Source organism: Tachysurus fulvidraco, chromosome 19 (assembly GCF_022655615.1).
Source record: "Tachysurus fulvidraco isolate hzauxx_2018 chromosome 19, HZAU_PFXX_2.0, whole genome shotgun sequence".
NCBI classification, from domain to species: Eukaryota; Metazoa; Chordata; class Actinopteri; order Siluriformes; family Bagridae; genus Tachysurus; species Tachysurus fulvidraco.
This window is the reverse complement of record NC_062536.1, coordinates 4507036-4521681: the sequence shown is the minus strand read 5'-3', so window position 1 is coordinate 4521681 and position 14646 is coordinate 4507036. Positions and strand designations below refer to the sequence as shown.

General features: G+C 40.6%; 2 protein-coding genes across 4 annotated transcripts in view; one reads left to right on the top strand and one right to left on the bottom strand.

The window, feature by feature from the left end:
• The window catches only part of LOC113645751 (RAB3A interacting protein (rabin3)), a 35593-nt gene extending 34320 nt beyond the window's left edge, over positions 1 to 1273 (bottom strand). The window contains exon 1 of one of the 2 annotated variants that reach the window (XM_027151576.2): positions 826 to 1273. The gene's annotated coding sequence lies outside the window, so the exon portion shown is untranslated. The remainder of the gene's footprint in view (positions 1 to 825) is intronic. The other variant, XM_027151578.2, reaches the window with a different exon arrangement.
• A 4061-nt stretch (positions 1274 to 5334) lies between these two features.
• On the top strand, positions 5335 to 14452 carry LOC113645536 (bestrophin-3-like). 2 transcript variants are annotated; one of them, XM_027151181.2, is made up of 9 exons: positions 5335 to 5660; positions 6019 to 6113; positions 7948 to 8181; positions 8535 to 8689; positions 9228 to 9305; positions 9534 to 9686; positions 12651 to 12731; positions 12907 to 13058; positions 13247 to 14452. In XM_027151181.2, exons 1-9 carry the CDS (start codon positions 5509 to 5511, stop codon positions 13845 to 13847), a joined length of 1701 nt encoding a protein of 566 aa, XP_027006982.1. In that variant the 5' UTR covers positions 5335 to 5508; the 3' UTR covers positions 13848 to 14452. The 2 variants fall into 2 exon arrangements, with proteins under 2 accessions (XP_027006982.1, XP_047659688.1); XM_047803732.1 differs by lacking the exon at positions 6019 to 6113 and having other exon boundaries at positions 5523 to 5660.
• Positions 14453 to 14646: the final 194 nt, after the last annotated feature.

Below are 14646 nucleotides of genomic sequence, written 5' to 3'. Positions count from 1 at the left end.
GTATGTGTGTGTATAGGTGTATATGTGTATGTGTGTGTGTGTATGTGTGTATATGTGTGTGTATAGATGTATATGTGTATGTGTATATGTGTATGTGTGTATGTATATGTGTATGTGTGTGTGTGTGTGTGTGTGTATATATATGTGTGTCTGTGAGTATATGTGTGTGTGTGTGTGTGTGTGTGTGTGTGTGTGTGTGTACATATAAATGCACCTGTGCATGTGTATGAGACAGAGTCAGAGGTTTGACAGGTGCAAACTCATTTCCTTCTCAAATCCAACAGAACATCTAATCTTACTGAATCTGATCTACACACGTGACTGCATAAAGGAGCTATAAACCCCATGCAGGCTCTGTAACCCTCACCTTACACACTGAATGGTGATGTAGCCTTGCAGCTAGCTGGGCTTTATAAAGCTAGCCGGCTTATTAAAGGCACATTTACATAACAAGGGCACTGGATAACACACACAGCACCAGCATTTAGCTCTGTGGAAACGTTTGTGTCATCTTTAAACTGTAATGATGACAATAATACAATAACAGACGTGTGTGTGTGTGTGTGTGTGTGTGTGTGTGTGTGTGTGTGTGTGTGTGTGTGTGTGTGTGTGTGTAAAGGCTTAGTGATATTTACACAGCTTTATGTTGTGCGCAGTTAGCTAGCTGTGATGCTAACACCGACTGGGTGTGTGTTAGCGAGCACTGCTGCTAGTTTATAGGTAAAACATCACTAAACAAACAGTTAGTTAGTTAGTTAGTAGTTAACTAGTAGTGAGAGCAGAACTGACCTGTTACTGTAATATAATGTACACATTAAACATTACCTGCAGGGCGGTGGTGCTCCTTAATATCCACAAACACTAGAAATGGAAATAAAATGAAGCTGCTTGCATTGTGAATCCTTCCCCACACACAGCGTGTGGCTGCTAACAGTAACTATGGCACCGAGCGACTGATACACGACCCGTACAACCGGCCACTTGCGTCACACACACACGCGCGCATGCACGCGCGCGCACGCGTCTTAGTGAGGACCTTCTATTGACGGTATATTATTATTAATGCTTAACGCTAACCGTAAATCTACATTCAACCTTAGTAACATCATAAACCCTTTTTTATTCTGTAGTGTTTTTCAAGTCTTTACAGACACACACCTATACACACACACCCATACACACAAACGCACACAAACATATACACACACACACACCCACCCACACACACATACATACACATACATACACACAAACGCACATACATACACACACACCCATACACACACACAAACACATACACACACATACGTACACACAAACACACCCATAAACACACACATACACACACACGTTGCCGGGCGGTAGGTGTGTGTGTGTGTGTGTGTGTGTGTGTGTGTGTGTGTGTGTGTGTGTGTGTGTGTGTGTGTGTGTGTGTGTGTGTGTGCGTACGTACGTACGTACGTACGTGTCCACTTTTTTGCTTTCTGTCTCGATCACTGAAAATGATCAAATTAATGATCATTCCTCTGCATCTTTAAAAAGGAAATGCTGCTTCTGCTCCTTCATCTTCTTCAATAGTGCACATACACAAAAACAGTGGACCACAATATACACCAAATACACACCACGATGAACACACAGCACAGTGAACACTAACAAACACAAGTACAACAGTATTAGGTATCTATTGTGGATCTTTTATGTTTAACATGACCGGTAAAAACATTTCCCCCCTCAATGCAGTGAGCAGGAGTTGACCACATGTATGAGGTATGATGTAGACACCAGCGCCATCAAGTGCAAATCAATAGTGTTGCTGTAAAAACATCCAGGTTTAAACAGTGCATATGGTTCATGCATCTCTACACTGGCTACCTGTTAAGTTTAGAATTGATTATAAACTGCTGCTACTTACGTACAAGGCTCTTAATGGTTTAGATCCCATGTACCTAACTAGTCTTCTAACACACTACAATCCTTCACGCTCCCTGAGATCACAAAACTCAGGACTTCTGGTAGTTCCCAGAATATCTAAGTCTACTAAAGGCGGTAGAGCATTTTCGTATTTAGCGCCCGGAATAATCTTCCTGATAGATAGTGTCCGGGGCTCAGACACACTTTCCCAGGTTAAATGTAGAATAAAGACCTAAACGTACACATAATACTTCCCATAATCTTGTGCTCTAGTATATCCACATTATCATCTACTGCTTGCTAATATTATAAACAGCAGCTACGCTAATTCCTTTCCACTGCTTCTCTTTTTTTACCCATCCAGAGGCGTCCGGAGATTGTACCAGCTCCAGTCGTGTTCTGTATCATGAAGATTTTGGTCCTTGATTGAGACTAAACATCAACCCTGTGAGGATCTAGAGTTTGATTCTGAGAGGAGATGCTAACTCCATGTGGTCTTTGAGGACAACAACGTCCTCATCAATACACAAATGTCAGACTGTGTATTTATAATCACACCCCCCAGTGTCACCCACATAAGGATGAGGTTCACTTTTGTGTCTGGTTCCTCTCAAGGTTTCTTCCTCTTCCATCTAAGGGAGTTTTTCCTCACCAACTCATCTCCCCTCAGTCACCTCAGACTTGTTCACTGGGGATAAATACAAACACATTTAAATATAAGTCAATTAATCGTGATTTTTTGTATAATATTAATCTTTGTATACTATTAAACGTCTTGTATTATGTTTAATGTATTATGTCCACTGTTAGAAGCGCTACACTTCAGCAACTTGGTTCCTTCGAGGGAATAATTTAAACCTTCACAAATGAGGATGAGGTTCCCCTTTGAGTCTGGTTCCTCTCAAGGTTTCTTCCTTTACCTTCAAAGGCAGTTTTTCCTCACCACGGTCACCTGAGTCACCTCAGACTTGCTCATTGGGGATAAATACAAACACATTTAAATATATCTAATATTAATCTTGAATTTTGTATTCTATTAATCTTTATTCTTTATAGTAACCTTTTGTTCTATGTTTATGTTCTGTAAAGCCGCTTTGAGACGATGTCAGTCGTTAGAAGCGCCATACAAATAAATACGAATTGAACTGAATTGAAATGAAGTTCTGTGAACAGGGAAAGTGTTGAGAGTTTTGAAATGATATTTTTAAGTGATCTGTATTCCTGACTCAGTTAGCAAACTGTCCCACTTGAATGTTTCCTGAGCGTCCTAGAAAAATATGTTGTTTCCTGATTTAACAAAGGTATCAGGATCTGGGTTTATTACCTGGGAATAATAGGTCTGTAGCGGTACAAAGCACGGTGGCGGTTCCTAGGCCATTTTAAACCGATGAGCAAGTTAAACACAGATCCTTGGCCATTTTCTACACAGGAGACCTAAGTCAACTTAAATTAACATCAAAGATAATTATACATTCAATAGAATAATAAAAATAAAAAGAATTCATACATACAGAATTCTAATCAGGTAAAAGTTTGTAGTGCATAAGATACATAATAGATATATTTCACCCAGTTTGATCACCTGCACCCTAACGCACACATCTTAAGGATGAAGGCTGACGTGTACATCACAGAAATGTGAAGTCAGCTAATCACATCTTTTTGAATTGCTCATTCTGCATTACAACACAGTATAACACCCTGTGAGAAAAGTGCTACTTACCCTTTTTCATAGACAGCCACGACTGGCTAGTGTCACTTTGATTGATGAGGTAGAGAGAATAGACCCTAACCACCCAGGCAATTACAGCCATTTATTTCTTCCTTGGCTCCAGGACACCGGAGGCTGTGGCATCATCGCAGATCTCTAATGTTGTACAACAACCTTTGAATATTCATTAATTCATTCATTCATTCATTCATTCATTCATTCATTCATTCATTTTCTACCGCTTATCTGAACTTCTCGGGTCACGGGGAGCCTGTGCCTATCTCAGGCGTCATCGGGCATCGAGGCAGGATACACCCTGGACGGAGTGCCAACCCATCACAGGGCACACACACACACTCATTCACTCACACACTCACACACTACGGACAATTTCCCAGAGATGCCAATCAACCTACCATGCATGTCTTTGGATCGGGGGAGGAAACCGGAGTACCCAGAGGAAACCCCCGAGGGACGGGAAGAACATGCAAACTCCACACACACAAGGTGGAGGCATATGCTGATATCTTGTTTTATAGCAAATAATGGAAACAACATGTTATACATTTTAAACAAATCTAATTGCACACACTGTGTCTAATAAAGTACAGAACAATTTCTATTGTAAATTGCATCGCACTGGAGGTAACGTTGATAAATTAGAATTATGATGGAACCAACATTTTGTACACTGAGAAGGAACGATTCCCAAGTTTTTTTTTTAGGCTTGCTTGTATTCAGAATGGAACTTTTACTGAACCCTGTTTAACGACATTACCTCGAACACAGATCATCCTACTTTAGGTGTGCCTAAAACTGCTTAAAACCAGCCGACAGACTGTCCAGATGACTGCATGTAATCGAATCACAAGAAACATTCTGATTTTATGACTTAACTCTAAAGGTTCATCAGATAGTAGCCTAACACATTAATCAAGTGTGACTTCATTTTGTTTGAGGCAGTGTTATACTGTATAATATATAATATTGCAAGAAAAATTCGAAACCAAAAAAAACTCAACGCATCTCAGCACGATGTGTAAAACTGCAAAACCCAGGCTGCAAAGCTCTTCAGAGAGTGGTGTATCTATCTCTGGGTTTTCTCTCCCCTCTCTGTGGCACATCTATCAGCAAAGCCTCCAGCTGCCCTGCGATCTGAACCTTCTGACTGCTGCAATCAATCAAGCACTTCTGTAGTCTGATAACCCAAACTGAGATGCTTTCGAGCAGCTTCTTCCTTCCAGCCATCAGACTCCTCATTACGGCATGTCCATCTTACACATCTCATAGGAGTCTATAAGGACTCAGTGTCTCTCTGCACGTCAGAAACCCCACACACTTCCCTTTGTACTGTTACTTTTACTACACTTAACACAACAGCACATCACTTTTTGCACACATTCCTGTACAAGTATTTTTAAATATGCCTTATTTCTTATTTCACTTTAAGTTGTACACTGTTTATAACTATGTTATATATCGTCTATTAATAACGTGAAAGTTTTTTTTTTTAATGAGAAATGGCATTTGTTTAACCACAAAACGAGATGTAATTACATCTGTACCTGCTGTCCCCTGTGTTATTGCACAAGAGATCAGATCAGAAACTTGATTCACTCCGTACACAGAGGATAAATTTAGCTCTGTGTAATTTAACCCCTGACACTTCTCCCCTACCCCTAACCCCCCTCTGTTACCATGTCTATGTGCCTGTTTTTCTTTTCTGTCTGTTTATCTGTCTGTCTACTCCTCAGACTCAACCGCAGCTACAACCAACTATTCACAAAGCATGCTGTGTTTTCTGTAACGCAAAGTTAAATCACTTTTAGACATACACCAAATTACACAAGCTAACCACAGGAAACCTTAGGATTTGATTTAAGATGACAGTCACGTACTCGAGTAAAGTGGCCAACGCCACGTTCTTCGGCTTCCACAGACTGCTCCTGAGGTGGAGAGGCAGCATTTACAAACTCCTCTACCGTGAATTTCTCGTTTTTGTTCTTCTTTACTACGTCCTTAGCTTCATCTACAGGTAATACAGTACACAACATCTGCAAGACATTTAAAAGCTTTTCCTTCCATTTTTGTATCGTCGTACAATTGTTTCTTCTACGCAGACTGAATACTGGAATAGGTTTGAACTGTTGAAATTGTCTATTATTAACTATATTTCCAGCATATATTACTGTTTTTTTTTTTTTTTTTAGAAATTTTTACATAGATATAACCATTAAAGCATTTCTAGCCTCCCTACGTACAGTCGTTCTCCCTGCTGACGAATGAACGGATATTTAAATGAACGGATAATCACAATTATGCCTAATGTATGTTTAAAAAGCATCACTTGGTGTAAGCGCAGTACTCCGATCGTATCTCTCTACCACCTTTAGATGGGTGCTTACAGATCCTCAGAAGCGTTTGTTTGAAAAGTTGTCTATATACTGTGACCGATATGCTGAACAGATCCCTGTCACATTTGTGCTGGGTAAGTTTTTACTTTTTTTTTTTTTTAGCTGTAATCTCTGCTTGTATAGACATGCTATATGAATTTCATAAAGTTTTACCCAAAAAATGATCTTGATTTGAGTGAGTGAGTGAGTGAGTAGAACCAGAAATATTACTGTATGTAACTGAGCAGGCATTCAAGTAAGAAGATTGCTTACAGCATTCAGTATTTTATCTTTATCGCTCTTTTATTTCAGAATCAGAATCAGGATTATTGGCCGAGTGTGTTGATGTTGAAACACAGAAGGAATTTAGTTCCAGTTGTTTGTGACTCTCAAAAGTACAGACATAAATAACACTATAATGTACAAACTATACAAGACAATACAGACGATGAGATACAATATAGACAGTACGAGTATTAAATATGAATATAGAATATATGACAGATCAGTTATGTACATAAAGTGTGAGAAGTACACGGTAGTGCAAATAGCAATATTATGCTTTTTACACTATACACAGCAGCAGTAGTGTGTGTGTAACATATACAGATGATGTGATGACTGACAGTTCTGATAATGCAGTACTTATAGTTATGAAGCAGTGAATATACAGTAATTATGGTGAGTTGTTAATAATCAGGGTGATTGTCTGGGGAAAGAAACTGTTCCTGTTTCTGGTAGTTTTAGTAAGCAGAGTTCTGTAGTGCTGCCAGAAGGGAGGAGCTGAAAGAGGTTGTGTTCTAGGGTGCGAAGGGTCAGTGGTGAAATTTCCTGCCCGGTTTCTGGTTCTTGTATGGTACATGTCCTGGGATGTGGGCAGGGGGGCACCAGTTATATTTTCTGCTGTTATTACTGTGCATTGCAGTCTGTTCCTGTTCCAGATGGTGATGGATGTGCACAGGACAGATTCAATGACAGATTCAATTTGTATGTTTTATAGGTATTAGGTCTATGAGAAGAAGACAACGTTATTTTAGCATACATCTCTGGCATCCCAGCTTTAAAATGTGCATGGTATGCAGAAATATAGAATAAAATCACAAATTCAGTTTATTACACAGTCTGTAAAGCTGCTGCTGTTCACACCCTGTAGGATGTCCCTGTAGGATGTCCCTGTAGGATGTCCCTGTAGGATGTCCCTGTAGGATGTCCCTGTAGGATGTCCCTGTAGGATGTCCCTGTAGGATGTGTGAAATATTATCATTTCATAACCACTTTTTTAAGGCAAGGATAAAAATCTTTTGTGGGAAAAGAAAAGAAAAATGGAAACATGTTGGATTACAACCCGCCTGAGCGACGTGTACGATTTATTAAGTAATATTACACATATAATCAACCAGAAGTGCTGTAATGTGCTGCAATACAGTACACTGTAATATGTCTTGAAGTGTATTATACTTATACTACAGCAGTTTGCCCACAATTTAAGACATTTAAAGTGTGTGTTTATTAACAACACAAAAACAAGTTTGTTCCTTTTATCACTTACATAATTACGTCAGTACGTCACTACAGATCAGATCAGTGTCATTTTCTTCCCTAAAGACTTTCCTGTGGAGGAAAAACCTTCTATAAATAATAAACAAACATCTCCTTACAGGATACGTTATCGTATCAATGATTATTAGGTTTCTTTGTTGAACAGCACCGTATATTTGTTCTCATTGCTATAGCTGCTGTTAAGGAAAACAAATCAACACTTTCTGACTGACCAGATGTAAGAACCCGACACCTTGTGGCTTGATAAGAATAAAGGTTTCTAGTGTATCACAGTATGCTCAGTATCTCATAAGCAGCTACTGTATGATATGGTGTAATGTATATTACGGATAGCGTCACTCTGTGATCATGAGCATGTCTTTCTTGCAGGGTTCTATGTAACGCTGGTGGTGAACCGCTGGTGGAATCAATTCCAGAACCTGCCATGGCCTGACCGGCTCATGTTCCTCATTTCCAGCTGTGTTCACGGTCAGGACGAACAGGGTCGGCTGTTACGGCGCACGCTGATGCGCTACGTCAACCTCACCTCACTGCTTATCTTCCGCTCAGTGAGCACTGCGGTGTACAAGCGTTTCCCTACCATTGACCACGTAGTGGACGCAGGTAAGTATAAAACACATCTTTCAGCGCTTTATCATATCACGGAGCAACTGGGGCAAGAGCAAGAATTTGGGGCCTTCCATGAAACAACCTGGCAATATACTGTAGTATAGCGACAGCTAGTCATGTGTGGCAATAATTGGGCATTCCAGTGGAAGTGATCTGATTTATTTTTACTTTTTTGACTTTACATCATTTCATTATTGCATTTCACATCATTATATATAATATTTTAACCACCCAGGTTGAGGTTTCTTGCTACATACTTTCCCTGCTTTGCCAGTGCTTGTACATTTGAGGTCTGGAATGGTACTTTATAATAATACTTTGTCTTCTGTATCTGATTCTTTTTTCAGGTTTCATGACATCAGAGGAGAGAAAAATCTTCGAGAACCTCAAATCACCACATCTCAAATACTGGATCCCTGCGGTGTGGTTCACCAATCTGGCCTCCAAGGCAAGGAAAGAGGGCCGAATACAAAACAGTGTGGATCTTCAGACCATTCTTACTGTAAGCCTGCACTGTTCTTCTCTGGTCAGGACCGCTGGTTTAAGACATTAAAATCAAGAGACACTCTAAACAGACTGACGAGTCATCAGATATGCAGCTGTCCTAGGGGTTAGTCTGGTCATCGAGGAAGAATTTTAACATGATACCGCTGCATTATGTGTAGCGCTTTTACACCAGATCATTCTTAAATCCTCTGCTTTGACATCTTCTAAGATGGATTGCAGGAGAATTTGTAATAATAGTCTTGCAACAGCGTAAAGGTAGAATGATGCCAGGAACTCGTTTGTGATAACAACGTGCATGATTAAACCATTGGCCTGGGTTTTTCACGACATGCTAATCTCTAAGAATGATTGCTAATGTAATCAGTTTACCGAGAATTGGAAACCTTTATAAAATTACTAGTGCCTTAGCCGAGCACAGATCTAAAGATAGAAGATGACTAAAGAGCTGGACATCTTCAAGGTTCAAATCAATGTTAACATTAGCCTGGAACACGAGCAGCCATGAGGACCTTTCTGTTTGTCTGTTCCTTCAGGAGATGAACAAATTCAGGACCTGGTGCTCTACTTTGTTTGGATATGACTGGGTCGGGATCCCCTTGGTTTACACACAGGTGAGGGTTTTTCCATATAAACAAGTCCCGACTTTTCCATCTGCTGCAAATACTCCATGTATCTCAGCCAGAGAAGTCACACACCAGCATTCTGCCCTTATCCAGCCATCTGCTTTCAGCGAAGCCACTTTTAAGAAGCATTGCATAATTGTAGATAAACATACATTCATGTACATCCATTAATTTGCATGTAGTTAAAGATCTCTAACGCCTTTCCTGTCTCTTCAGGTCGTAACGTTGGCCGTCTACACATTCTTCTTAGCCTGCATTATCGGCCGGCAATTTCTCGACCCCGCTCAGGGTTACCAAGGACACGACATTGACCTTTATGTGCCCGTCTTCACATTGCTGCAGTTCTTCTTCTATTCTGGATGGCTTAAGGTCTGTCGGGCAAATCACATACTTACACACTATTATACACTATTTTGTAGTATCATTTTATAGTAAGTAGTGTGTGCACACTGAAAATTCTGAGAAGATGAAGAAGAAGAAGTGCACTTCAAGTACCCGGATAAATGAGGTGTGGGATATTGGCAACTTGCATGTGAACTCAACACTCGCAGTTTTCCTTATTTTAAAGGCAGGGTCTCCGATGTTTGAAAGCCAATGTTGACATATAGAATCACCAAAACAAACACGCCCCTAACCCAAATAGGTCCCACCCCTGTATTGATAGCTCCGCCCACACATACATACGTAACCCAGGCGACTATTGGAAAGAAATGTGTCTTTATCATAGCTGAAGGGAAGAACAATACGATTGTAGATAAACAAACAAGCAAAATGATAATAATCACACACAAGCATAATCATGTAAAGGACAAAGGCATATATTAGTTCTGTGTAACAAAGCAAAACCAACGTTACTCACCTATCGAGAAGGAAAAAAGCGCCTCGGCGTCTTAAGTAAAGTTGAGTTTCCCGAGTCATTAACTCCTGAGCTAAACGCTGTTACTACACAAAACGCGGTTGTAGCTGCCTCTCTACATTACTACGATAGAAAAGAGGTGTTATTTGTGTAGTAACAGCGTTTAGCTCAGGAGTTATTGACTCGGGAAACTCCAACCTGTGAATATGTGGCCGACTTCCTGCTCCTTCAGTTCTCTCCAGCGCTGGAATATGGGGTCAGAATTGTGGGGACAGAATTGTTTCGTTATTCTGAATAAATACACTATGATCCACAAATAAATATAAGGAGTTTCACAAATATTTTTACAAATTTCACAAAAAGAAATGAAATTCACAAATAAATAAAATGGGATTTGCAAATAAAAAAAATATTTATAAATAGTATTTATTTGTGAATGGCTTCCTGCTCATTTGTGAATCACGTTCTGTGCATTTGTGGATTTGAAACATTTCTAACGTCAAGACGTGCACAAGAATCCACAAATAGGTGACTCCGCCCACCGTATACTTTTTCATACCGTATACTTATACTTTTTCCAGTGTAATCCACAATTGTGCACTTGTAAGTAACCAATGGTGTAGACATGCCAAAGGCGATGTTCTACATAGGCTCTAGATGGAGCTGTAGCCTTCTCTCTCTGTTTAAAGACTTTATTCAGCTGTTTTGTGTGTTCCTTGTTTCCCTGGACTGTATACACTGTAAATGTCTCAGAGAAAATATATAAAATATAGTGAGATTTTTGTAGTATTTTCTATTATAAGTTCCAACATAAGATTATAAAACCTGATTCTTGAATTCTGATTCTGTCCCTCTGATGTGCTCCTTCCTAATCCTGTCCATCCTCATCACTCCTAAAGAGACCTCAACATCCCCATCTCTGCTACCTCCATCTCTGCCTCATGTCTTTTCCTCACTGCTACAGTCTCTAACCCATACAGCAGAACTGCTCTCACTACTGTCTCCTACACCTTTCCTTTCATTCTTGCTGACACTCCACACACACACACACACACACACACACACACACACACACACAACACTCCTGACACTCTTCTGTCACACACACAACACTCCTGACACTCTTCTGTCACACACACACACACACACACACACACACACACACACACACACACACACACACACACACACACACACACACACAAAACACTCCTGACACTCTTCTGTCACACACACAACACTCCTGACACTCTTATGTCACACACACACACACACACACACACACACACACACACACACACACACACACACACACACACACAACACATCTGACACTTTTCTCCACTCACACCAACATGCCTGCGCTCACCTCTTTACCTCTTTCCCACACTCCCTGTCACACTGGATGGTTGACCATGAACAGCACTTGCACCATCTTGACCTCAGCCCCCTGTAACCTCACTGTTCTACGTCCCTCCCTCTTGTTCATACACATGTATTCTGTCTTACGACTGACTTTCATTCCTCTTCTTTCCAAATCAGACCTCCACCTTTCCAGGTGTTCCTCCACCTGCTCTTTACTCTCACTACAGATCACAATTTCATCCACAAACATCACTGTCCATGACGATTCCTGTCTGATTTGATCTGTCAACCTGTCAACTGTAACCCCACCCGCTTATTTTAAGCATTCATTAATGAAATGAAAGAAGCAAAATTATCTCAGGGCTGTCAAGTGTCACGCCTTGAGAGTGACAGTCACGCATTTGGGTCTTTTCTCATGCTCTTCCACCACACATCTTATTTCTCACGCAGAAAAACATTTTGACTATTTATCATATATTTAATAAGCCGCAGCGCCCAAAATGTATCAGTCCGCACCGCTGTCTCTATGGAACCGGACAGGAATCAAGCGCGTCACCCCTGGAGTTCTTAGTCGAGCCTGACGCTTACACAATAGCCAATCAGAAAATAGCACTATCTGGGTAAGATTTAATGCAACAACCAAAAAAAATAGATAATAATAATTAGCGATGGTATTTTTTATGGTCGGTTTGATGAAAACTAATAGCCAGGAGGACAAATATATAAAGAAAGCTTATATACAGTGTATAAAAAATATATAGTTTATATATTGTACAGTATAGCATTGCTATATATAGTCTCTCTCTCTCTCTCTCTCTCTCTCTCTCTCTCTCGCTTCCCATTGCGGGTGTGGGGGGGGTGGGGGTGTTGGAGAGGTCACGCTTGCCTGTCTTCAAAACTTGAGAGCCCTGTTATCTGATCGTGAATATTGAAAGCTTTTAAAAAATTTGTCAAAAATAAAGGACAAAAGAAATGATTTGGTTTAATGTAATATTTTTAATAGGACATTCTAGATGCATTTGTCTTTTTGATCAGCAACATACAATCAGTATTTGAATTCTATTCTTTTTTTTTTAATTGATTAATTAATTAATTATATTTTTTTATTTAAGGTAGCAGAGCAGCTCATAAACCCATTCGGAGAGGATGATGATGACTTTGAGGCCAACTGGTGCATTGATAGGAACCTGCAGGTCTGATGTACTCTACATTCTAACATTGTTATTGTTATTAATACTGTGAGCGTTAAGTATGTTACAAGGACGTACCTTCGATGTCGTGTGAAGTGTCAGATTTACAGCCTTGCTTCAGATAAGTCTTGCTTTATAACTGCTGTAAGGTAATGACACTAGTCTGGATTGCTGATAGGTGTCTCTGATGGCAGTGGATGAGATGCATATGAACATTCCCCAAATGACCAAAGATATTTATTGGAACGAGCCTGATGTACGTCCGCCGTATACCCAAGCCTCTGCAGACTACTGCATCCCGTCATTCCTGGGATCCACTACTGACATGGGGTGAGCAGGAATCTCCAACACACTCAGACACACACACAAACTTTGAAATATGTGCAAGCATGACCATTACCTGACAATGCATGACAATGCTCCTGTGCACAAAGCCCCTGAGCTCTATCAAGTCATGGTTGTTAAGGTTAATAATAAATCAGATCATAAATAGGATGCGGGTCATATTTCCTTTACAGTGTCTCAGAAATATTGCAGAACGAATACGTCAATGCCAACAACCTCCGGGGGCAGACCACAGTACTGGGCCGTATGCGTCGGTTGCTGAGCGTCCAGGAGCCATTGGAACTGCAAATCCGTCCTTCGTTCAAGCGCCACTCCAGTGACATCCCCAGCGTCTTGTCCTTAGGTCCAGACCTCCATTTTCACCCCAGCATGGAAGAAAAGATGCAGACTCATTCCAGACTAAACTCCCACACCCACTTTTACCCTCTTTCCACCGTCAGTGAAGTGAGCAGCACCTCCCCTTCTCCTGTTGAATTGAAAAACACACCTTTTCCCAACAATTTACCTTCAATCGTGCTCAGTGCACCACAGGGAGAAGACGTGAGTGACAGTGATGGTGTCACAGACTCACAGTCCTGGAGGTTATCTCCAGCTAGTAAGATAAAAGGGAATCAGCAGTCAGTTCAGGAGTCGAGCCAGAGCTCGACAAGCACCGCAAAGAGCTTTCCCAGCCCTAAAGAGAGAGGAACGATCTTCCAACATCTACAACAGACATCTGGAACTATAGACTCCAGCAGTCAGGAGAAACAACAGAGTCAAAACCATGACAGCTGAAAGCTTTAAGTATTCACACCGAAACCATTGACACAAACTCACAACTCTGCCAAAGGTAGTAACTCTGATCCGGATTTTCCGCATTGGACCTGGAGTCCAGACACCGTTAGATGATGTACAGAAGCTCTGAAGTGTGGAATTAAAAACTAATTATTAATTAATCATTGTTGTTATTTACCATGTTATGTTGACAGTATGGTTATATTCAAGTCATAAATATGAGAAACTATGGGTCAAAGGGAACATGCGGTCTATTCTAGGAGACTCGAGGCAGGGGACATCGGGGACGGGGTACCAACTCATCACAGAGCACAGCCACACATTCACACACTACAGACAATTAAGAGATGCCAAACAGCTTACAGCATGCGTCTTTAGTCCGGGGAGGAAACCAGAGAAACCAGTAGAACCCCTGAAGCACTGGGAGAACATTTAGGAGTTGGGAATCACAACCCTAACCCCAGAGGTCTGAGGATAACATTGTGCCATCAAAATAAAAACATACTGCATACACTACAGACCAAAAGTTTGGACACACCTTCTCATTCACAGAGTTTTCTTTATTTTCATGACTATGAAGATTGTAGATTCACACTGAAGGCATCAAAACTATGAATGAACACGTGTGGAATTATATACGTACATAACAAAAAAGTGTGAAACGACTGAAAATATGTCATTCTAGTTTCTTCAAAGTCGCCACCTTTTGCTCTGATTACTGCTTTGCACACTCTTGGCATTCTCTTGATGAGCTTCAAGAGGTCGTCACCTGAAATGGTCTTCCAACAGTCTTGAAGGA

Excerpts from the sequence above, each read along its gene's own strand:
- LOC113645536 (XM_027151181.2), top strand. The coding sequence starts at position 5,509 with ATGACAGTCACGTACTCGAGTAAAGTGGCCAACGCCACGTTCTTCGGC. Across the intron at positions 8,182-8,534 it reads TGACCACGTAGTGGACGCAG|GTTTCATGACATCAGAGGAG; the intron begins GTAAGTATAAAA and ends TTCTTTTTTCAG. Across the intron at positions 13,059-13,246 it reads GGATCCACTACTGACATGGG|TGTCTCAGAAATATTGCAGA; the intron begins GTGAGCAGGAAT and ends TTTCCTTTACAG.